The 23394-nt window shown below is 40.8% G+C and overlaps 3 protein-coding genes across 3 annotated transcripts in view; all 3 read left to right on the top strand.

Annotated features, from left to right (window-relative positions):
• LOC103920786 (sedoheptulokinase-like) overlaps positions 1–1130 on the top strand; it is an 8920-nt gene extending 7790 nt beyond the window's left edge. Inside the window, exon 8 of the mRNA XM_009328627.1 lies at positions 721–1130. The gene's annotated coding sequence lies outside the window, so the exon portion shown is untranslated. The remainder of the gene's footprint in view (positions 1–720) is intronic.
• LOC103920787 (sedoheptulokinase-like) overlaps positions 1–1130 on the top strand; it is a 1754-nt gene extending 624 nt beyond the window's left edge. Inside the window, exon 3 of the mRNA XM_009328628.1 lies at positions 721–1130. Coding sequence (XP_009326903.1) covers positions 721–1115 — 395 coding nt within the window. The 3' untranslated portion in view covers positions 1116–1130. The remainder of the gene's footprint in view (positions 1–720) is intronic.
• Positions 1131–6669: 5539 nt separating this feature from the next.
• Positions 6670–16002, top strand: TRPV1 (transient receptor potential cation channel, subfamily V, member 1). The gene is made up of 15 exons (XM_009328629.1): positions 6670–6978; positions 7529–7695; positions 7994–8146; positions 8542–8682; positions 9166–9464; positions 10087–10263; positions 10492–10656; positions 10938–11033; positions 11651–11721; positions 12413–12578; positions 13283–13349; positions 13773–14089; positions 14680–14807; positions 15060–15175; positions 15721–16002. Exons 1-15 carry the CDS (start codon positions 6677–6679, stop codon positions 15885–15887), a joined length of 2532 nt encoding a protein of 843 aa, XP_009326904.1. The 5' UTR covers positions 6670–6676; the 3' UTR covers positions 15888–16002.
• The last annotated feature ends 7392 nt before the right edge of the window (positions 16003–23394 follow it).

Genomic DNA, 23394 nt, shown 5'->3' with positions numbered 1-23394 from the left:
TGAAGCTTATGAACATGCTGGGACAGTCATGTTTGGACTCCACATTCACATTGCCTCTAGGTTTTGGGTTTTCTTTTGTTTCAAGAACACAGAGGATTAATTTTTTTGCAAGGTGTTTTTCAAAAGGAAAGGTCAGCAAATTTGAGGACAGCCTCTAATTTTGTATGGCTGCAGTCCAAAAGAGTCCCTTGATTATATCAGTTGCCTTTTGCTGCAAAATATGCAGCACTCATGGATTTTAAGACTCAAACTCATGTAATATATTCTAAGTGCTTTAAACATGGTCTTCACAGTTTGGTTTTTTTTTATAATCTCTTGGGTTTTGCAATACAGAAATAAGCTCTGAAACTGTTCTTTCAGTGAGTACTTGAAGTGAACTTTGCATTCACATGCTATCCAGCCACTGAAGCTGAAGTCTGCCATTAGTGCCTTTAAAGATGTTTTGTGTAACTCAGCACAGTATATAGGCAAAGAGGAATAGCTGTTTTATCAGGAAAGGCAGTTTCTGTAATCAGAAAAACATTTGTAGTATCGCAGATACTAGATACAGTTGGATGGGAGAACTGTGGTTCATAATCCTGGAAAAACAGTTACCTTTGGGACAGGGAAAAGATATAACAGTATTTTGCTGAACAGGTGGATCAGCATCCATTTTAAGTCTCCACACGTAAGATACACTAGACCTCTTCAGGTTAGTAACATGGTATTTCTCATCTGCAGGACTTCAGGTTCAGGAGTCTGCCATCTATACAAAGATAATCAAAGCAGCCTTGGCCCAAAACAACAGCAAACTCTCAGTCCACCCAACCATATTTGGAGAGAGGCACATTCCCGAGCAGATGGCGTCAGTGACCAATATTGCTGTCTCTGACCTCTCCCTGGGTCACGTAACCAGAGCTCTGTGCCGTGGCATCGTTGAAAACCTCTGTTCCATGTTACCTGTGCAGCGCCTGATGGAGATGGGAGTGAGGAGGATTCTGGGGAGCGGGAGTGCCCTTGCCAGGAACGAGGTGCTGAGGCAGGAAGTAGAAAGGATTTTTCCATTCCCTGTGGTTTACGGGAAGGATGTCGATGCTGCTGTGGGGGCTGCCATGGTGATGTTCCACAGAAAATAAAGTCATTGTTTGGAATGGCCTGAGATGCAGCTTCTTTTTTTTTTCCTGACTGTACAGTGTTTCCTTTCACTTCCTTCACTTTTTCTGGAGTTGTATTCAACATGTCATCTCACTCATTACAGTGGAAAAAAAAAAGCTTGCATTTAATGTCTGCTTCTGCTTCTGGGTGTACACATTTCGTTGCACTGTCATTCCCATTTGTGAAATGAGAAGTAATTATCACATTAAATTTGACTGAGTGACTAGGAAAGATCCATTAACTTTCTGCATAAAATGATGCTTCATGCGAGGCTCATTTTCCTGGTAGAAAATATGCTTAGAAGGACTAGGAGAGATGAGTAGCTGTCTGTAACTTAGTCTGATGCTTTCATTAGAAACATCTTGTCCTTAAGCTGTCTCACAGTATACATACATATAGGCAGCAGACCAGGATGTCAACCTTGTTTGGGGTGTTCGGTGGCTCTTGCACAGAATGAATGCCAGTTTTCGCATGTTGCATGTTGCCTCTGTAAAAGATGGAATACAACCTTGGCTTGAACATCGACAAAACAATCAAAACATGGAGGATTATTTCTGTGGCTACCCAGGCCGGGTGCAGTGGACCAAGGTCAAAGGTGTGGCTAGGCCAGTACCATGACTGAAGATGCCTGGAATGCAGGGCTTATATCCGAGTGGAAAATACATTCATAGGGTGGGAGGTAACTCTTTTCCTTATTTGGCATATGTAATTATTTTACATTTGTTTTTTGGGTGGTAGAGTGGTTCAGGGCCTCTCTGAAACGGTCCGAATTTGTGATAAACCGGAGGAGCTGGCAAACTCAGAGTTACAGAAGCCCAATTCTCATCTCTTTCAGCTTTGATTTCCCTTTTAAGCCCAAACGCAATTAGCGTTTTGAGAGATGGTCCACAAAAATCATTTGTTCTTGTAATACAGTGCATAGCTATTTTAGCGTATTTGCTCTGAAGGTGTTTCTGATTCTGCCCTTCATGTATTGTTTCAAATTGAGCTTTAATACAGCAGCTGCCAGGCTAGACTCTAATCTATTTTTAATGTTAAGTACTGCTCATGCGAATTCCCTTAAAATTTCCAAGTTTTTATCCCCTGTGTTATGGTCTTAAAACTTATTTCTCCCCCTACTCTTTATTTTAAGGTGAAAACATTTCTACTTTATCTGTCTAAACCAAGATGGACGCACGCCTTTTTTGCTCAAGTGAGACTGGGAAGCAAGTAAGATAGTTTCATGTTATCTAGATACAATTTCATTACTTAGAAGCCTGTATTTCGACTGAAATATGGAAGTGTATTCCTATCTTGCACATTAGCAACATCAGGACTGACTCATTTTTGTAGCGAGAAAGCTGTTCTGAGATCTTAATTACAGAGATGGATTAATTTCCATCTCCCTCCACCCTCCCGCCATGCATCTGTTCTATGCTGTGTTTAGGGAACTATTGGCATATATAGGAGTGACAGAGTAAGTGTAGACTAGATTAAAGGTTTTGTAAATTCTGTATTTGTTATATGTTGTTTTCCCTTTTTTGTTATTAAAAAATATTTTTGTATCAGCAGATCTGCTTTCATTTTTATTGAATAACTGGGAAGAGCTGATAATACTGTTCCAGCATGGTGTTAGCCGTGAAATCAGATGGTATTTGTTTCCAGAAGCTGGTAAAATTGTGGCCTGGTTTTAGGTTCTATTAGCGAAGGCAAGACTATCTCTGACCTGCAGGCCAGCTTTGGATACATCTTTAATATCTCTAGCACATCTGCTGATGTTTTTCCATTTGCAGTGATGGAGAGGGCTCTTAATTGGTAAAATCACTCTCAAGCACAGAAGTTGCACAAAGCCTATGCAGCATGTTGGATGCAGGCCCAAGAAAAAGGAACAAATTCCTTCTTGTTTATTACTGGCCTATTTTGATAAGCGTTCGCATCTCCTTATGAGCTTACACCTTTAAACCAGGTCCCTGCTAAGGTGGAATATGATACATCCAACAACTGGAAAAAGCAATGGAGTGCTGCTGGTAAGAAGGAAATAACATCTTCACAAGAAATACAGGTCAAGGAGACTGATAAAGGAGGCATCAAAACTCAGAAAATAGCAGAAAGCTCCTGAAGTGTGTACATCAGAGCACAGTAAGACTGAAAGGAGCTGATGCCTTGAATGGGAGAAGGGAGAGAAGGAGCATTTAGCCAAAGGGACAAGTAAGAAGCTAGTGACTGAATAAGGGAGACCCTCCACTGATCCATATAGTTTTCTTACTCAGTCTGCTTTGGGAATGGTGAAGGAGTTAATCGTAACGTTGAATGAGATGCTCTGCTCAGCAAAGCTCCAGGAGCACCAGCGAAGGACCTGGCTTATTGGTAATCTATACTTATGCATTAATAAATAGGCATTTTATTTCTTTTGAGTACAATGCCGTAGGGTGTTTTAAATAGTATAATTAGTTTGCTATTAAACAGGCAAATAGATAGATAGATGGCAAGACTGGAAAGATAGTTACCTTTTGCAAAACGTAAACCAGATAATTTCACTGAATAATTTCATAATCTAACTCGAAACCCCAGGAGCTAGAGGTTTGGAGGTTGCTTCTAGCCTAACAGCTACAGCCTATCAGCTCAGCCTGCTGGAAAAGCTGTTTCTCTAGACTAGTTTTTGGCAGAAAGATATGTAAATTATATATTTAACAATATATCACACGGTTCTTCCTTTTTAAGGGTGTTAGATCCATCCTGGATTAGATAAGAATTTTTTTTTCCTAATGACAATAATATTTAAAAGCTGACTGTTACATATATATATTATTTAAATAAAACGTAGTAGGAACGCGGAATGATAGAATGGCCTTAGGGCTTTCTGTCATTGGTTCTCCCTCAACTCTGTTCAGAATCAGCTTATCTTTAAAATACTTGGTGGGGCTTTACAGCAGCCACCCAAGAAAGACGTCTAGAAAGATGACTGGTCTCAGAGAACAGCTGTGGCATATTTTACAAAGTTTTGTAAATGGAAAAAAAACCCACAGAAACAATTGTTGTCTGGTGGTTTGGGTTTTTTTGCAAGCCTGAGTGTATTTACAAAGAGGAAATCTGGAGAAGAGTATCCATTACTAAATGCCATTAAAAGGGAGGGAAAAACATCAGCAACTTACTGCAATTCTTGTAAAGAGCTTTGCTAAACTCCTGGGAATAGAAGCTACTGATGCTTCTGGTTCCAGAATTGTTCTTAATGATCTTATTACTCTATTCTCTGTTCTTCTAGTGAACTTCCCTTGATCTAAAAATCATCAGACACATAGAACGTTTTTGCAGACAAATGAAGTGGAGATGCAAACTCTGAGGGCTTTTCAGTCCAGGCATCTTGGAGGAGGAATATCTGGCACCAAATTCCTATAGATCAGAGGGTGTTTACTGAGACTGGACTATTTTGTGGAAGACAGGATTTTTTTGCAATATTTGTAAGTTCTGCATGTATATTTGAATAGCATGGTTGTTAGTTATTTGTAAATTCTCTTTATTATTTATTATAAGTTGTGATGTGGTTAGGCATTCTATCAAAAATATTTCCTTATTTATTGTATCAAACGTCAATGTACGTAGGATTCAAAAGGTTCAAGTAGATTATGCATTTTTTAGGATAGATTTTTTTTTTTTAAAGAATCCTTCCACAGAATTTTGAAGATTGTTTCCCTTGCAAATTCATATTCATGAGGAACTGCGGCTTTGTCTTCATTATCAAAGATATTACCAACAGGGTTTAGAAATGAAAGCACATATAATGACTAAACTAGGTTTGAGCAAATTGCCAAGGAGACAGGATTGAGTCTATTCTACGGATTTTAATATTATACCTATTCTGTGGAAAATAAGTGATTCCATTTTGCATAGCCATCTCTCTGACATTTTTGGCTCAATCCACATTAATTTAAATAAGACAAAAAATTAAAATTATACATGGCTGTATTCCTAGTGCATTTTTTCCATTTTTTATAAAACTATTTTTATAACTTTTTCACTGAAGTAATTGTTCTTCTGTATTTTTAGTATTATATTTCAAATGGAAATCTATTTCTATATATAATTTCTTATTTATAGAACAATTAAGTTAATAAGATATTATGTTATTCTTTCAGAGTGATTCTAAGGACACAAAGAACTTGAAAGGTGAGCTCAGAGGACATAGCGAGTTAAACTGCAGTCATTAGTATTTCGTCTATACTACGCTGTTTTGCTTCCAGTAAACCTAAACATGCAAGTTTGCAAATTGATGTTTTCTTTACATGTATATTGTACAAAATTATAGAAAATGCAAATTCCTGACAAAAGTTTCTTTCCTATCCTACTTGCACAGGAAAATGTAAGTGACCCTTAATGTAAATATTAACTAGTCCCATAGAACTGAAAATCTAGCTTTAATGTACAACGTAGGTTTGCAGACAACCCCTCAGAATATTTTTGTGAAGAGAAACAACCTTGAAGCATATTTATGATGTTGTTTTCACACTGAATGTACAGAGAAGATTGCTGACCACTGTAATTTGTTTTATAATTGAAGGCTTTTTAAAGATTTTGTAACATTCCTGTGCTCAAAGCTGTAGTATTTCCAAGCAATCTAGGATTTCAGAGTATGTTTCTAAGGCTGATCAGCTCTCTTTAAAAGCCAGCTATGCAGCAGTTCAAATATGATACATTCCTGTCTCCACTGCTGGAGTTCCAGAATATTTTGCATTCAGTGGCATGAAGACCAACATTTGTCTGATTAAAACAGTTTGATAAGAAAGAAAAAAAAAAAAACCCAAAACCAAAACAACAGAAAGCCTGCTCTACTTTCAGTATAGTATATTTGTTAACCCATGTTGAACTCTGTGGTTGTAAATCAAACAAGATCAGACGTGTGGTCTTACCGTCATCTCTTATCTGTGGTAACCTTTCCCTTTCTGTTTCTGTGTCTCATGTTCGAGGTGACACTCATCTCCCAAGAATCACACGCCCCAGTTTTCATCTAGCACTGCCGTAACTCTGGTAAAGCCATTAAGTGATAATTTTCCTATGTGCAGGAAGCTCTCTGTGCTCAGCATCACTGAGATACAGTTATGGCACAAGCAAGCTTTTTTCACATGCCTGATATAATCCTGAGAATATATTGTGGCACAAAACAGTTAGCAAGTGGAGAGAAAAAAAGCAGAGATTTTTTTCAGGTTTGAGATTGTTCAGGCTTTAACAATGATTGGAGGAGGATGGGGCACTAGTTTTAAGCAGAAGTAGTCAGCTCTGCAGTGAGGTGGCTGTGGCAAGCTCTGGAACACTCTGGCTTGCTTTCTCCATTCTGAAATGCGTAAGAGCCGTGGGGACAGTAACAAACAGCATGGAGGTAATGACCTACTAAACTGTTCCAGTTCTGGGCGTAGTGAATATGTGTCCATCTGTCTCACTTCTGGGATGAAAGCAACCAATCCATTCCCTGCTGTTTCTGGAGAGTAGTCCTACGCAAAAGGGGACTCATGGCCCCATAAAGTGCTGACTTGTGGTGTTTGTGTCGTTCCTCACAGACTGCCTGCTCATCATGTCTTCCATTCTTGGGAAGATGAAGAAATTTGGCAGTTCTGACATGGAGGAATCTGAAGTGACAGATGAACACATGGATGGGGAGGACTCCATGCTGGAAACGCCTGACAGCCTCCAGGGTACACTCAGCACCAAGGTGCAGCCACCCAAAAGCAACATCTTTGCAAGACGTGGGCGGTTTGTGATGGGGGATAGTGACAAGGATATGGCTCCCATGGACTCCTTTTACCAGATGGATCACCTGATGGCACCTTCTGTCATCAAATTTCATGCCAATTTGGAGAGGAAGAAACTTCACAAGTAAGTTTGCCTTGTAAGATTTGGTTGTAATGAACAGTTTGACAGCTGCAGACTGTGTTTCTTAGAGCAGCATTTATTCTCTCCACATGAGTGTGCCCATTTTTTCAGTTTCACTATTTTCTATGCCAAAATAAGGAGTTGCATCTGAAGGTGACAATAGCTGTTGTCTCTTGGCATCTCTGAAAATTCAGTCCATGGATAATTTGCCCAAAATTAGCAGTAAGCCTTAATTCACTTGCTTGAGACTGTTCAGTGAAGGGACATCGCTTAGAATGAGAACATGGGATTGCCTGGGTCCCAGGCCTGCAGTTAGGCTGCCATACTTCAATGCCTCTTTTAAGTCTTGTTCTCAACTTTTCAGCCACAGAAACATAATTTTATCAGGACAGTTGCTTGTGGACTTTGTTGATCTTGTAGACTTTGCAGATCCATCTATACTAATCTGTAGTGCTTACTAGTTCACACAAACAAATGAAAAATAGTATTCTGGTAGTTTATAAGAAGTCTGCTAAATATCTGATTTTAAGTAACTGAAATTTACCCCTGTTAGGCTCCTATCTACGGATTCCATCACAGGCTGCTCAGAAAAAGCTTTCAAATTTTATGACCGCAGAAGGATCTTTGATGCTGTAGCCCAAGGCAACACAAGGGACCTGGATGATCTGCTACTCTATCTTAACAGAACCTTGAAGCATCTCACAGATGATGAGTTCAAAGGTATTCTTTAGTGTCACATACCTTAAGTTGCCCTCTTCTTCTTCCAGTAGTGCTCCTGAGATGAAAACAAAAAAACATAATTGTGTTAAGTGTCTGCAGGAGGTCCTCTAATAGCCAGTACTTCCCCATTGATTGGGCAACCCATTGATTGTAAGGTTACAGGAGAATTCAGAAAAGTTGAAATTTGCTGTGAAACCCTGAATGAGCTTTCTTGTCTTTTGAAAAGAACCTCATTAATTCCTGCATGCCTGGGAGGTTTTTAATCACTTCTATATAGCTGTGTTTTTTTGTGTTATAGAGCCAGAAACTGGGAAAACCTGCTTACTGAAAGCCATGCTGAATCTACATGATGGGAAAAATGATACCATTCCCTTGCTGCTGGATATTGCAAGGAAAACTGGAACTCTGAAAGAGTTTGTTAATGCAGAGTATACTGACAACTACTATAAGGGTAAGAGAAACAGCTGATACAGTGAATACTCTTGGTGATATCTCTGAAGATAGGGTTAGGCAGGGCTCTCAAACAGTCTTCTGCATGAGGCCTTATGCCTGAGGATGCAGCATCCCAAAGTTCCAGTGTGTAACTAACAGTGAGTGCATTTGTGCTAGGGCAGTGTTTTCTTAGGTGCAATATTCTGCCATTTTTTATATACGGTGACTTAATAGCAAGTTCAGGGGACTGGCATTTGCTGTCTGTGCCATCTTTTTTTGTTCAATTCTAAAGCTTTTTAGTCTGCAAAGCTCTCAGTTCCACCATTGTACATGGAGCTGAATGAATTGTGGTGCCTGAAAGCTCTCAGTCTGTATTAAATGTTGAAGATTTCTGTCTGATGAGTGTCTCTGTAGGCCAGACTGCGCTTCACATCGCCATTGAGAGAAGGAACATGTACCTGGTGAAGCTTTTGGTCCAGAATGGAGCAGATGTTCATGCAAGAGCCTGTGGGGATTTCTTCAGGAAAATCAAAGGGAAACCTGGCTTTTATTTTGGTAGGGGTGAGCACAGTATGGGCTTTATTGATTGAGTTATCCTAGCATTATCCCAAGTGCAAGCTGTTAAATAATCCTGTTTATGTGGGACTGGAGGCTCAGAAGTACCAGATGGGCTGTTCCACCACTTAGTCCAAATATTTACTCCCAAAGGCTGAGATTTTAAAGAAACACAGTTGGTAGTTGATGGTGTTCAGCATGAGCTTGGTGTCTGCATCCTTTTGTTTTCTGGGCACTGTATCCTTTGAAAGGTTGTAACCTTCTGCTAGCTCTCCTTTCAGTGCTTTTTTAAGCAGCCATGATTCTGTGATGCAGTTAAACCAAAGAAAATGTGATTCTAATAGCTATCACAAGAATTGGTGCTATATGAGACAAATACACCTCCTCTTTTCATGATGAAAGATGAAAACAACATGATCTTTTCTGTTTATGCACATGTAATAATGGGCTTTCTGACCACTCATTCCCATTGCTTGCCTGTAGGGGAGCTGCCTTTGTCCCTGGCTGCCTGCACCAACCAGCTCTGCATTGTGAAATTCCTCCTTGAGAACCCCTACCAGGCAGCCAACATCGCCGCTGAGGACTCCATGGGCAATATGGTCCTGCACACACTGGTGGAGATTGCAGATAATACTAAGGATAATACCAAGTTTGTTACCAAGATGTACAATAACTTATTGATCCTTGGTGCCAAAATTAATCCAATCCTGAAGCTAGAAGAACTCACCAACAAGAAAGGGCTGACTCCATTAACTCTGGCAGCCAAAACAGGGAAGATAGGGGTAGGTGAGCAAATGTGTTTAACTGTCCCATTACTGTATCAAGTTATACAGAGTACATGCAAAACATTTATGCAGGACAGATTTTATCACTGCTTATTGTTGGGGCCTTTTGGTTAAAAGGAACTGATACTGCAGTTTAACATGCAAAACTGCATAGTCCTTAAAGGCTATGAAGTGTGTGTGTGTGTCTGCCCAGCTGGCATTATTCATATACCACTGGTATGCAAGGCAGCCCAAGTGGAAAGAGAAAGTGGGTCTCTGCTATCATCTGAACCACTAGAGGCCTTGTACTTTTGACTGGCTGATGTAACTCATCTTTTGGCATTCCCCATTCAAAATGACTGTATGCTCAGAGACGTGTAACATACATCTCTGCTTTTCTTTTGCAGTTTTGAAACAGATAATGGCAAGTTGTAAGCAGTATTTGTATTTCTCATCTCCCAGCATCCAGTGAGAAAATTATTTGTGTTTACTTCAGACTTTGATCTCTGCAATGCTCCACTGGTTTGACTTCAGCACAGTTAAACTAGGGGGAAATTAGCCATCCTGTCTTGTGGAGATACTGAGAAACTAGAAGTCCATTAGCACTGAAATGTTGGTTATATTGTTCTTTTGCAATTAGATTTTCGCTTACATCCTCAGACGAGAGATCAAAGATCCTGAGTGCAGACACTTGTCTAGGAAGTTCACTGAATGGGCTTATGGACCTGTCCACTCATCTCTTTATGACCTGTCCTGTGTAGACACATGTGAGAAAAATTCAGTGCTTGAGATTATTGCCTACAGTAGCGAAACGCCAGTGAGTATGCACCTCCTTGGCATTTTATTCACAGGCTGGGGGACTGTTGGGGAAGAGATCCATGTTCCACAGTGCATCTTTTGCCTCATTTCCATAAAACAGCAATCTCCCCTCCTGAGTTTAAGTGTACTAGAGGGAGTATTTGCTGAAGATGAATATAATTTGCTGTTTTCAAAGCCCAGTACATACTGGTCCCATCAAGATTCTCCTCTTTCTCCTTCCACTCAGAACCGTCATGAGATGCTGCTGGTGGAACCCCTTAACAGGCTGCTGCAAGACAAGTGGGACCGGTTTGTCAAACACTTATTTTACTTCAACTTCTTTGTCTATACCATGCATATCATCATCCTCACCGCAGCTGCTTACTACAGACCTGTAGAGAAGAAGGAAAAGGTATGTTACTGCTGTCATGTATCACAGGAACGACCCAGTGCATCATATCCCAGATCTGCCTCCCATTTGAATGTGTGCTCCTAACATCAGACTTTTCCTCTTTCCTGAAGGTAGGAGAGAGATTTGGACCCTGCTTGCTTCCCAGTCTTGCCCCCTTGCTGCAACGCATTCAGAAACGTAACCTGTTCCCCCAGAAATGTAGTTGCTTTCAGCTGCTGTCAAGGCCAGGTCTTTTCTATCTCCAGTACTGCTGAACGTATCTACCTTCCTGTCTTATACAGCCTCCCTTCACGTTTGGTCACAGCACTGGGGAATATTTTCGAGTGACTGGAGAGATCCTGAGTGTCCTGGGAGGTCTCTATTTCTTTTTCAGAGGGGTAAGATACTTGAAAATTTTCCTTTTTGCTATTTGGGTAGGTGTAGGAGAGAATCAAACGTGCCTTTCCTGTTCATTAGCATTGGCCACTAAGATAATCCATGTTTTAGTCAAGAGCTACAAAATCTTTTTCCTTGGCCTGATTAGGAGTTCTCAGGTTACTAATGAGCCCACAGGTGAAGATACAGTTTTATCTATTGTATAAAAAAAGACTATCCTTAGAAGTCAATGAGCATCTCAGCAGTTAGCCTGGCCAAAGCTTAAGAATGGGCTATTGCAAATAGCCAGGCCTCTATGAAAGATTACCTGTCTTAGCTTAAAGTCCCCCTGCTTCCTCTTGGCAGCCAATGGAGAGTGTACACTGAATCACAGGTCCTCAAACCAGTGACTGAATAGGTTGTTGTCTTCAAAAGAGACACCAGATGTAAGAGAAATCAACTGTTACTGGAAGAGTCCTCCCTAGATCTTGTGCCACTGTTGTTTTTGAGCTATTCTTGTGAGATGCTTTATAGGTACCAGCTCCCTGGTATAGGTATCAGTGCTTAGTTGATGCATTCACATGGGATACTTAATCCCTCCTTGGTTCCAAACCTGGTCTTCATTCCCATTTTTTTTCAGATACAGTATTTCATGCAGAGGCGCCCGTCATTCAAGACGCTGATAGTTGACAGCTACAGTGAGGTTCTTTTGTAAGCTCCAATATTTTTGATTGCATTTCAGCATGAAACAGATGGGTGTGTGACATCTGTAGCTTTGGCTGAAGCCACTTGTAATAGGTAGATGCTTTGCTATAATTTCCTGGGTCCTTACAAAATACTTGCCAGTGGTTATCATAGCACTTGAACAAGGGGGTCTGGATCAATAACCTCCTTTGGAGGTAAAGCAAATGAGTTGTCTAGAAGATCAGTGACTGTGTCATGCAGCAGAGTTAGGAATAGTTCTCCAAGTTGGACTTGCAATTGAGTGTATGCATTGGATGTGCAGAAATCCTCCCATTCCTAAAGAGAGCTTTGCTTCTCAATAATTTGGGCCCTTTCTCCTCCCAGCTGGAGTGCAGCTAAACAGGGAGATTTCACGGGTCTGTGGAAAGAGAGGGAGTGATGAAGAAATTAGTGTTTTCAAGGACTTTTCTTCCCTCCAGTCACAAGGAAGAGCAGTGATGAGACTACAGAAGTTTGTATGTGGGGAAACTGAGGAGTTTGCAAGAGGAACGGTAGGATTTGAGAAGGGAAAGAATGAAGGGAAGAGAGGAAGTGTCTGCCAGGGCTCCTTTGTGTTTTGGAGAATCCCTCATTCTGCTGTATACCTCATGGGGCTCCTCTGTTCCCACCACCTGTGGTCAACTCAGCACTTTGCATTCAGACCATGCTTGTCTTTCAGCTTTGTTCACTCCTTGCTCCTCCTGAGCTCTGTGGTGCTGTACTTCTGTGGCCAGGAACTGTACGTGGCTTCCATGGTCTTCTCCTTGGCGCTGGGCTGGGCTAACATGCTGTACTACACCCGTGGCTTCCAGCAGATGGGCATTTATTCTGTCATGATTGCCAAGGTCAGTCCAGTGAGTGGGTGATGAGGGCAGCAGAGTGCTCAGATCAGTTCGCTGCTGCCAACAGCCCCATTTCCAGGAGAGAAGTCGCCATATCTACCTCCATGATGCCACTGGGAAATCTCATATCGCTCTAGTTGGCCGTAATTTTCTGAGTGAAGCGATACAATTTAAGTTATGTAGAAAAACCTCCTGCTCCTCAACCATACATTTTATAGCAGTCTTAATATTATATTACCTACTATGCTTCAAAATAACTACAGTTGGATAGGCATGGATGAAAGTAGACTGAGAACAGTGCAGACTGGTGTGGTCTGAAATGGCACAGCTTTCTACCAGCTGGAAATTTCTTTAGGAATTAGCTAAGAGGCAGTAGCTGGCTAATAAACTTCTATATATGATGTACACAGCTAGCCCAAGAGTGGAAGAAAGATGCAACTGTCTTAATGTGGTTTATACGCACAAAGATGAAACTATTTGGCATGTATATGTCTTGCATATGTGTATAAACTGTTGCATGAATAACAGAGAAAAATGTCTTCTGTGTTAAAGTTTATTACCTCAGCAGGATAAAGAACGGTTTAGTGCATGGACAGCCAGTTCACAGCAAATACCTTCTTGAGCTGAAGCAGTATTTTCTACAAGTTTTTGTTGCAGTTTATATTCAAGTTTTAGCAATATAAAAATATTCTGTTTCCATGTTACAGATGATCCTTAGAGATTTATGTCGCTTCATGTTTGTCTATCTAGTGTTCCTCTTGGGATTTTCTACAGGTAATATCATACTTGGAGTTACTTTTTGTTGACTTAAAGAATCTCAGAAAATTTTGTTTTTCCAAGTGGCTTAGACTTTTTGTTTCCCACTAAAAACTAACAAATTAACCTAATTACAAAAAAAATCTCTTCAGAATAACAATTATGTATAGTAATTTCATACAGCTTTTCATCCCTAGGTCTCAAACTGCTTTGCAAAGCTGAATGGAAAAACAGTCATCCTGTTCTATATAGATAAAACTGAGACAACACCTTCTGAGAGGGTGTCAGTTATGGGGAATATTTTATAGAGCAATTTCACTGGGGACAATGCACCATGAAGATAACATGTCTTACCTTTATGCTCATTTTCATTGCTTGCAATGGAATTATGATCTCAAATGGTATTTTCATCCTGCATATGTGATTCCTCTTTTGCAACAGCTGTGGTGACTTTAATTGAAGATGACAATGAGGGGCAAGACACAAATAGCTCTGAATATGCCCGATGCTGCCATATGAAACGAGGCCGCACATCCTACAATAGTCTGTATTATACATGCTTGGAGCTTTTCAAGTTCACTATTGGGATGGGGGACCTGGAGTTCACAGAGAACTACAGGTTCAAGTCTGTGTTTGTCATCCTTTTGGTTCTCTATGTCATCCTTACATACATCCTCCTGCTCAACATGCTTATTGCACTGATGGGGGAAACTGTGAGCAAAATTGCACAGGAGAGCAAGAGCATCTGGAAACTGCAGGTACATTGGTTCTGTGAGGCTGCTATCCAAGAAAGAGGGTGTGGGGAATCGCAAGAGATTTCAGAGAGAATCTTTAGGAGCTGACATGTTTCTAAATAACAGGTCACTGCTTCTTTCTGATTCCCCTGAACAGTTCTGAAAAAAAGTATATTAGTTCCTTTTCCATGCATATTTGATGTTTTGCCTAAGCAGATGTTTCCAGTGTTCCACAGATGTTCAGAATTTAAGAAAAGAAGTACTTTTGTAATTAGACAGAATTAGTTGGGCTTTTGATGATGGAAAATCCTGATCAGACTACGAAGACAGGGATTATGCAAGGGGGGAAAAACAATCTTTACCAGAATCTCAAAGGCACATCAGTTTTTGTTTGAGGTAAGAAAGGAAACTTCATAGTTCTAATCACAGGGCAGTAATTCAGCATTTTTAATGACATATTAACAGAGGGTGATGTTTCAGAGATGGTTACGATGCCTGCTCTAAGATGGTGACAATGATAAAAGCTCAAGGTTTTTAAAACAAGGGCGGAATTCAGGATTTGTATGACTTTGAAACAGCAGCCTCTTAGTGGTCTGTTTTCTTTTATCTGGTAGAGAGCCATCACAATCTTGGATATTGAAAACAGCTACTTGAACTGTGTGAGGCGCTCGTTCCGGTCTGGGAAGCAAGTCTTGGTGGGGGTCACACCTGATGGCCAAGATGATTACAGATGGTGCTTCAGGTAACCTGTTTGTATGTCAAATGAACAATCTTTTCTAGACAAACAACATTAGGGTATCTGGTAATGGGAAGCAGAACTTTCTCCCTGGCGCACCCTGAAAAACAGTGCACTAACGCTGTCTACAGTAGTCAGTTTAATCTGTTTTCTGGGTCAGATCTGAGGCTTGAGAGGAGGCAGTTTGTGATACAAACTCATCCTGGAGTTGTCTGGTGATCCTTAGAATAAATATTGGTTTTGTTGTTCTCTCCCCAGGGTTGATGAAGTGAACTGGTCCATGTGGAATACTAATCTTGGCATAATCAACGAAGACCCTGGGTACTCTGGAGACCTCAAACGAAATCCCAGTTACTCTATTAAGCCTGGCAGAGGTGAGGGTTTCAGGGACCTAAATCCTCGTATGGGCTACACACTGGTGATAGAAGCAGCATCGATTAATTGTTAGAGGGCAGTCAGTTTATGCACTTAATGATAATGGCAGTAGCTATGTTAATGGCATTTTCAGTCAGCACAAAATGTAAAGGATTAAGTGGGCTTATTATTCACATAGCAGTTTTATTCTCTGGAATAGAAGCCTCATAGATTCATCATTCTGATTGTAGATTTTACAAGGCAGATAATATGTGTAAATCCTGAGGAGATGGGATAGTGTATGATGGTAGCCAAGAAGGTGCTTTGGGGGGCCCCAAACTCTATAGTTTGGGAGCTCAGCATCCAGCACAGAAGTATTTAACTGTACGATCACTCTCTGCTGTACTTGCCAGCAGAAATATGGAAAACTCATGGAACAGTATGGGGAAGAAAACCACAAAGCCCTTTCTTCCTGCTTCTTTCATCAGCTTCCTATTTAAAACACTTGTATATTTTCTTCTGTTTCTGTGGAGGGGAAAAAATTTACCATTCCTTTCCTTTTTAGTTTCAGGGAAAAACTGGAAAACGTTGGTTCCGCTTTTAAGAGATGGAAGCAGGAGAGAAGAGACTCAAAAACTACCAGAAGAAGTCAAATTAAAACCTATTTTGGAACCTTATTATGACCCAGAAGATTCTGAGACTTTGAAGGAGTCAATTCCAAAGTCAGTCTAATCTTATTTTATTTTTAAGAAGAAAGTTAATTCTAGTTGCCTATGTTGGTCCTCAGAAGCAGGGCAATTAGAGCGCTTCATTCGTAAGAACAGGGATTTATGGAAAAAGGTCAGAGGACTCAGGAAATTACTGTGTGCAGGGATTTATTAAGTATGCTAAATAAACTACTTGTTGTTTAAGCTCATGTCTTCATGGTTATTTTTAATATAAATCTGCAAGAAACTGTCTATACTACTTGGTTTATATTTACTTAGTTAAATATTTGCATCTAGGCTGCTCATGAAGTGTTAGAAAAAGTTCCCATAGGAGTTTGTTTGTTTGTTTTGTTTTATAAATACACTGAGAATTTCCCACATTTCAGAGCTGTCTGTAAGGTAGCTGGCCCTTTTTTAATGCAGATTTTTTTCCAGTCTTCATCCATTTCTTTTACTCTTTGAAAGTGCTGTCATGCATTTCTGAGATCTGAGCTGACATTTGCATTGTTAGCTAACAGGAGCTTCACTAAGTTTTGCAGGTTGGCGCAAGTGGCCAGTGATGGTGGATATTCTGTTGATAATATGAAAATAACAAAAGTGCCTATAGAAAAATTGTTATCACTCGACACCCTGAACACAGTGGATTTCATACTTCCTGTCTGCTTTTAGATTCTCTTTCTTTTAAAAAGTATTTTTGTGAGCAGCTACAGGCCCTGATTTTGTGGCTTCACAGCCTCAAAAACTAACCAAACCATTATGAAACTGAGGAGGACACATAAAAGAGCAGTAAAAATCACCAAGAGGCCAGAGATATGTTCCTGTGAGGAAAGTTTCTTGAAAAGGAGATAAATAAATGGGGACACAGTGAAAGAATACAAAATAATGAATGATCTAGAGATGTTGTTATTCTTTTCCCATAACACAAGAACAAATATGCTCTGTGAAATTTTAAAGGTTGAATAGTCAAAATCAATGAAATAAATGTTTCTCTTACACTGTCTGAGTCAACTCCAGAATTCACAGTTATTGTTACTGAGGCTAAAGGCTTAACAAGATCCCAAATTTGACATTTATTTAGATAACAGATGAACTTTGCACAAAGTAAGAGAGAGTGGTTATAGAGAATATATGTTTCAAAGGTCAGATGTATAATAATGTATAACAATAATAATCTTGAAATCAGAAAGTTTTTGTTCTTGACTTTGACAGCAACAACAGGAGGAAAGAAATCTGGTGCTGCAAATCCATCTGGCTGGATTTACAAAGAGAATCAGGAGAAGTATCTGAGAGAGAAAATAGGCAGATGTTCCTAAACTACAGATAGGAGCCCTGGAAAGAGAGGAAAGAATAGGAGGAACTTGGGCATCCTCTTGAAAAGTGGCTGGACAGAAAGGAACTAAGGATAAGAAAGTTTGTCTTATAGACAGCTGGCCCAATATTTCAAGTGCTGGACCTGTGCAGCTGTGTTGGGCAAGAAAAGGTAAATTGTTTTATCTTCTTTCCTTGTTATGTATCACTAAAGCACTTAGACTTAACAGCCTTTAATGCGCAAGTACAACGTACATATACAAGTATCCTTAAGCCGACAAGGTTTTCAACCATGGGTTTCCATTTGAGCATGTGCTCTGCTTCTGTGGTTGCGTTTGAAGTACAGTTGTGTTAAAGTGCTTCTGTGAAATTGGGCCAGAGTGCACAGCCTTTGCCAGGGAAAGCCTGTCATGCTTGGCCTGTGATGCATCCAAAGACTGTGGTCAGAGAACATTCATATGAGTCATTGAAGTTGAAAAGTGGTACGCTGGAGGGGTTGGTTGCAAATTATTAGGAAAATTGGAAATCAAAGACACAGAAAATTGAGCCAGCCTTTGAAAGATAATTTTCATCAATACCTATAATTTTTCTGCATTTAGTAAGATACTGAAACATTCACTATTCTTAAAGAGAAGCAATTAGTATATTTACATACAGACTGCCCTTCACTGCTAACACTGTTAGATGAAGTTTTGGGTTGTTTGACGTCAGTTCTTTTACTGGGGTCAGGATTTCTCACAGTGCTCCTTTCTCATAGGGTACTACAGCTGTATATTTCAACAAAATCTTCAAGCATCCAGCTGCTTTATTTGAAATAGTAGCACCATCTAGAGGGCTAGTAATTCTTGTTTCTTTTGTTAACATCATTCAGGACAAATGTAATTTTATTTTCATAGAGTTTGTAGGGTATAACCAGAGAAACTTGCCAAAGGATTTGAAAGAATTGCTTGAAAACAATCGGAATTTAAACCCAACAAGCTTTGTCTCTGGTGGACTGGGAAAGCACAAAAGATGTTTAAAGTAGGTATGTTCAATTTCATACCATTACAAAGGTGTATCTCTAAACACTTGGTAGCAGTCTCTATAGGTTGCACTCAAGACTTCATTATGCTCCACGCTGAACATGGCAAGAGACAGTCCACATGTAAAACAAGTACAGCTACGTAAACAAGACAGGCCAAGATGGTGAAAAACTATTAAGAATAAATGTAGAAAGCAGCTGACCAGAAAAACATAGTTGATTGTTTCCATGCCTTTGTGGGCCAGGGCAAATTTATGCTTGAAAGCACACCAGGATCATGATGTAACTGGAAAGCATTCATGAAATTTCTGTATTCCCCGTGAGGGATCCATTTCTTATAATTATCAGCCTGGGTAGAGACCTAATCCATTGCTTAAATTCCACCTTGATTTACATCAAGTGCTTATGCAGAAGGATTGATCAGCTGCCCTGGGTAACCTGAACAGAATATAGACCTCTGCCTTCCTGTCCCTTTCAGCTCCAATGAGATTACAAAGACTGCAAGGGACTTCTTAATAAAAAACTGAAATGCTAGAATTCAGAGTGAAAAGATACATCAGTATAACTGCTGTGGTTAAAAATGTAAATGCCTTATACTTGTGGGATAGGGTGGTGCTGGTGGGTTTTTTGGTTGCATTTTTTAAATCCCTTAGTCTTCTCTGGGAAGCAAACAAAATTATTGCACTTTTCTAGAGTGAGTTATTACTAACCTCTCAGAATTTCCAGCTATATCATCACTCAGTTACTGCAATGGGCAGAAATTTGTTTCCCACAGATGGGGAGGTATAGCTTGGCAGTGACTCCAACCTGGTGTCACACACATTTATTCAGACTTAGCTGGCCAGGGCTCTGTTTGACACAGTTTACTTCCTTCACCTTCATTCCACCTAGGTGCATAGAATTGTTTTTGGAAATCAGGGTGTGTCTCTGTTCAGGCAGAGTGGGTGGGATGCCTACAGGGGACATACTTGTTCTGAACGGACAGAGAGCACAGACTCACTCTCACAATGGAGGGCTGCAACTAACCCCCAGGGAAGAGAGATGGCTTGTCAGGAAGTATTTGTGCTTTAAGAATAGCTCTGCTAGGACCAGCACCTTTCTTTTCCTACTGCTAGACACCTCCACTGGCTGAGGAGGAGCATGGCTTTGCAATAAATTACCTTTACTTGGGTTGTTTTGTGGAGGTTCTGCTCACCTTGGCAGACATATTTTACATGGTCTTGCAGAATCCATGTCTTGAGCACTTGGGGAGTTTTTTATCTGAAGTTCGCGTAATTATTTCACACTGAACGTGGTTAGAAACAGCACATGGTTCCCATGCTATTCCTTGAGGCTTGCAGGTGGTAAAAATCTGTTCTCTCACAGTTATTAGTCACATTAATTTGTGTCCACACTAAGTGCTTAATATGAGATGATCAGGTTCAACAACTGTATATATCCACCAGCTCCCAATAACCTCACTGGCTCAAAAGCAAAAGAAATGAAGGGTGTTGATGTGCTCACCTCCTGGCTGTGGGTGACAACTGTAATTAGCAATGACTGCAAATGTGTGTGGGATGGGAGATAGCAAGAAGAGGTGAGCTGGACGAAGGTGAGTTGGGCTACACTTCACTGGGAGTTGAAAATGGGCTTATGAATGTGTGGAAAAGCAAAAATGCGATCTCAGCATTTTACAGCACTGCCATACCTGAGATGCAACTTGTCTAGTCAGCCACGTAAACTGAACTGTTATGTCTTTCAAACTCCAATAATTTCTGAATTAGTTGAGAAAAATAGACATCCTACCTGAAAAACTTGGAGCCACACAGCCTGTTGTTTGTGTGCGGTCATTGTGCCCTCTGCAACAGCTGGCATTGGAGTCTGAATAGCCCTTGTCCTAATTACGCACCAATGTTAATCCCTCCTCGGGCAGAACATCGGTAGTTTTTAGTGGGGTCCACGGAAGACACCAGGGCCCGCAAGAGGGCCCTCAAGCCATGTACAGTGATGCTGCCTAGTCCCTCTGGGGTACCCCATAACTGACTTGCCCCAGGAAAGCCCCTCTCCCTCTGACACCACTGTCTTGCTTTGTTGCCTCTGATCAAATTCATTCTGCAGAATCATATTTACCTTTGCCAAATGCCAGCTAATCCTGTCACTCTTCTGTGGCATCTATATCACACTAGCACATTACTCAGCCATTCATCTTTGCTGGAGTCCTCAGTACTCAGAAATCCACAAGGTGTGTGCCCAGCAAGTGCTGCAGTGCTACAAAACACAGGGGATCCTGCCAACCCCATAGCCTGAAGGGATAAAGCCAGTGGACTCAGGTTCTGATGCTTGAAGTTTTCCGAACCCCATCAATAGGAATTTTGTACAGTGTTTTTGAACAAACTGTTGTCGTAAATCTTCCAAACTCAAAAAAATCCATATATGTTAAAAATCCCGGATAACCTGACGTTCAGAGCAACCCATTGTCAGCCGGTGTCTTGGATATTTAACACCAGCCTGCATGTTTCGGTGCATTAGAGAGAATCCTCTTGCAGTGAAGGATACTTCTTACAAGTCTTTCTTGCTCCTTTAGGCAACAGGCATGGATTTACTAGGGTCTGGGAGGACGGGGTCTTAATTGACGCTGCCAGATGCAGCACAGACATCCTGGGTCTTCTTGATGTGGTTATAGGGCTCTGAAGTGCTTTCCATCACCCACGCCATGTAGACTGGGATTACTTCTGACTCTGGAATAGTTTCCACAGGGAAAATATGGACCAAATTTCTCCTACATCAGATGTTAAACTGTACAAAGCACTTCAAAATACATGGTGGAGAGTACCCTATTTCTCTGGGAAGGAGGGGAAATCATCCAAATGATCTCATTGGAGTTCTCTCTTTCTGGTGTGTTTGTGATACTGTGGCAGAGCTACATCACTATTAGTAACGCTTCCTGTTTCAATATGCAGGCAATGAGTGGACATGAGGAGACATGAACATTTACAGAATCACCGCGGTTTTCAGACTTCATCATCGTCCAGAACAGTACTTCTCGGTCATTGTTATAATCAGCCTTTACAGTCAACATTTTAGTCACCCAAATGTTGATATGAAAACTCATGTCACCTGGAATTGCCATGTCAGCTGGCTGCTCCACAGCCAGCAAGAGCAACTCCCAGTTACAGGAACTGGAAGGAAGTGTCCTACTCACTCGGCCAGTAAGAGCAGTTTTAAGTCATGTCACTAAGTCAAAGTCATTTGTTTCCAGGCTGACATAGTAGGTTTAGCCCAGATAGTTCCTCTTATTCCAAAGGAGAATGCGGATAATGAACCACCTAGAGAAAAGGGATTGTGTCCTCAGTTCCTGTTAGTCAGAGAGGGAAAGCCAAGAGTGTTTAATTGGCATAGAGGAAGACACAAGGAAGACAATGTCCCTCATTACCAGAAAGATGAAAAGTGGAGTTTAGGGCTGGAAATAGGTAGAGGGTTCTCAAGAGACTGATTTGCAAGAACAAATGGAAACAGTTAGCTATATCTTAGCTAAGCACTGAGTTAACAGAAAATTGAAGCATTGACAAAGAGAGGAGATGATTTGCATAATAAAAGGGGTTTTAATCAGAATAATGGGTTGAAACTGAGACAGGGAAAATGTATCCTGAAAAGATGATCTTTCTGTGGGGCACATACAATGTGCCCAAAGAGCTGCCTTTGGAAACACTGGAAGATTCATTTGGCCCACATAAGCAAATATATCCAGTGCCATCCTGACTGCAGCAATATGGGACCTGCAGGATTTAGCTCTCTTATTTTGGGGAACCAAAGTATCTGAGGGTTTATTTCAACTGGTAGATGTTCACCTTCAATTCTGCTTCACTTATTTCCCAGAAAGAGCTTGACAAAATGTGGAAGGGGCCTGCAGGGACTTTATTTTGTTATAGTTAGTGAGTGTCTCATATGCCGCTACAGTTGATGCAAAGTTTAGCTCTCAGTTTAAGACCTGACAGTGAGTGAATTTTTGTTCCCCTCATATTTTTTACAGGTCTAACCAGATCTTTGGAGGGGGAAGGGGAAAGAACTATTCCCCGGATTTAGATGGATGAGACAGATAAAAATCTTTTCCTTTTAAAAAGGGAGGTTTGATGTTCGTAAAATCAAATGACTGGACTATTAGTTCAACCTGAAATTATTATAACGTTAAGGTTCCTCGCCAGTTTTGGTGATCACCCTCCAAATACTACTTGAGTCAAACAGTGGCAGTATAGACTTCAGCAAAAAAATGTAGCGTATAGGTGGGGCATGCTTTATTCATGGTGTATTCCTTGAGGCATTTTCATATTGCTTAATTCCTCTGTACTGCTAAGCATTACCAGAAACTATGCACCACAACTGATGATTTACCGAGGGTACAAACTCATGCTGAAATAGTTGGAGAATAACCCTGACCTAGTTGGGACTGTCAGGCTCAAAACAGCCAAGAGAAGTTTGTGCTTTGAAAGATGTCAGTGATGTGTTACACATTGTTTCACGCAGGAGACATGGCACCCTCCTGGGTGACTGCGCAGTGAGACCCAATAAAAGTAAAAAGTGCCTAGCTCATGGTCTTAAAACTGGTTTTATTTTTTCCTCAAATAGAAGCCTCAAAAGGTTGCATACCCATGTGAGCCTCCCCCACTGACCGTGCATAGCCTGTGACTTACAGCACCAGCAGAAGGCACACGCACACAGAACAGGGACAAGAAGAAGTGCCCAACACCCCACACATTGATGGAGTGATGACTGGCAAAGGTCTTTGTAGGTTTGCACTGTTACTTTCTGCCTTGAGACTGGCAGGGGACACTAACAGCACAGATACAGGAAAAGAGTGACAGAGTCATTCTTCCCACCTCTTATTATTATCTTGTGCTTATGTAGTCCCCTGTAACTTTGCCAAGAGATAACTATGACCTGAAGTCAAATACTCATGCCGCTTCCATGAAGTTGATTTTTACTGCACTGATTTCAACTCATTCATGACTGAGCCCACCCCTGCGTAGGGAAGTGGCCACAGGTGCAGGAATTAGAGAGATTCAGGTGGAAGTGAGCACACTATTGGGTGGAGAAAGTATAAAAAGGGAGGACAGGAGATTACTTTGTTTCTTTGTCAAGGGGGGAGTGGGCTGAAGCTGAGGCATAGGATCAGGCTCATCTCTGTTCTTTTGTTCTCTTAGTGTGTATGTTAGAGTAGCCTTTGTGA

The sequence above is a fragment of the Pygoscelis adeliae genome, unplaced genomic scaffold (assembly GCF_000699105.1).
Source record: "Pygoscelis adeliae isolate BGI_AS28 unplaced genomic scaffold, ASM69910v1 Scaffold347, whole genome shotgun sequence".
NCBI classification, from domain to species: domain Eukaryota; kingdom Metazoa; phylum Chordata; class Aves; order Sphenisciformes; family Spheniscidae; genus Pygoscelis; species Pygoscelis adeliae.
This window is presented reverse-complemented; position numbering and strand designations above follow the sequence as displayed.

Coding starts and splice junctions, on each gene's coding strand:
- TRPV1 (XM_009328629.1), top strand. CDS start 6,677: ATGTCTTCCATTCTTGGGAAGATGAAGAAATTTGGCAGTTCTGACATG. Junction 8,683..9,165: donor GAAACCTGGCTTTTATTTTG/GTAGGGGTGAGC, acceptor GCTTGCCTGTAG/GGGAGCTGCCTTTGTCCCTG. Junction 10,264..10,491: donor CCTACAGTAGCGAAACGCCA/GTGAGTATGCAC, acceptor CCTTCCACTCAG/AACCGTCATGAGATGCTGCT.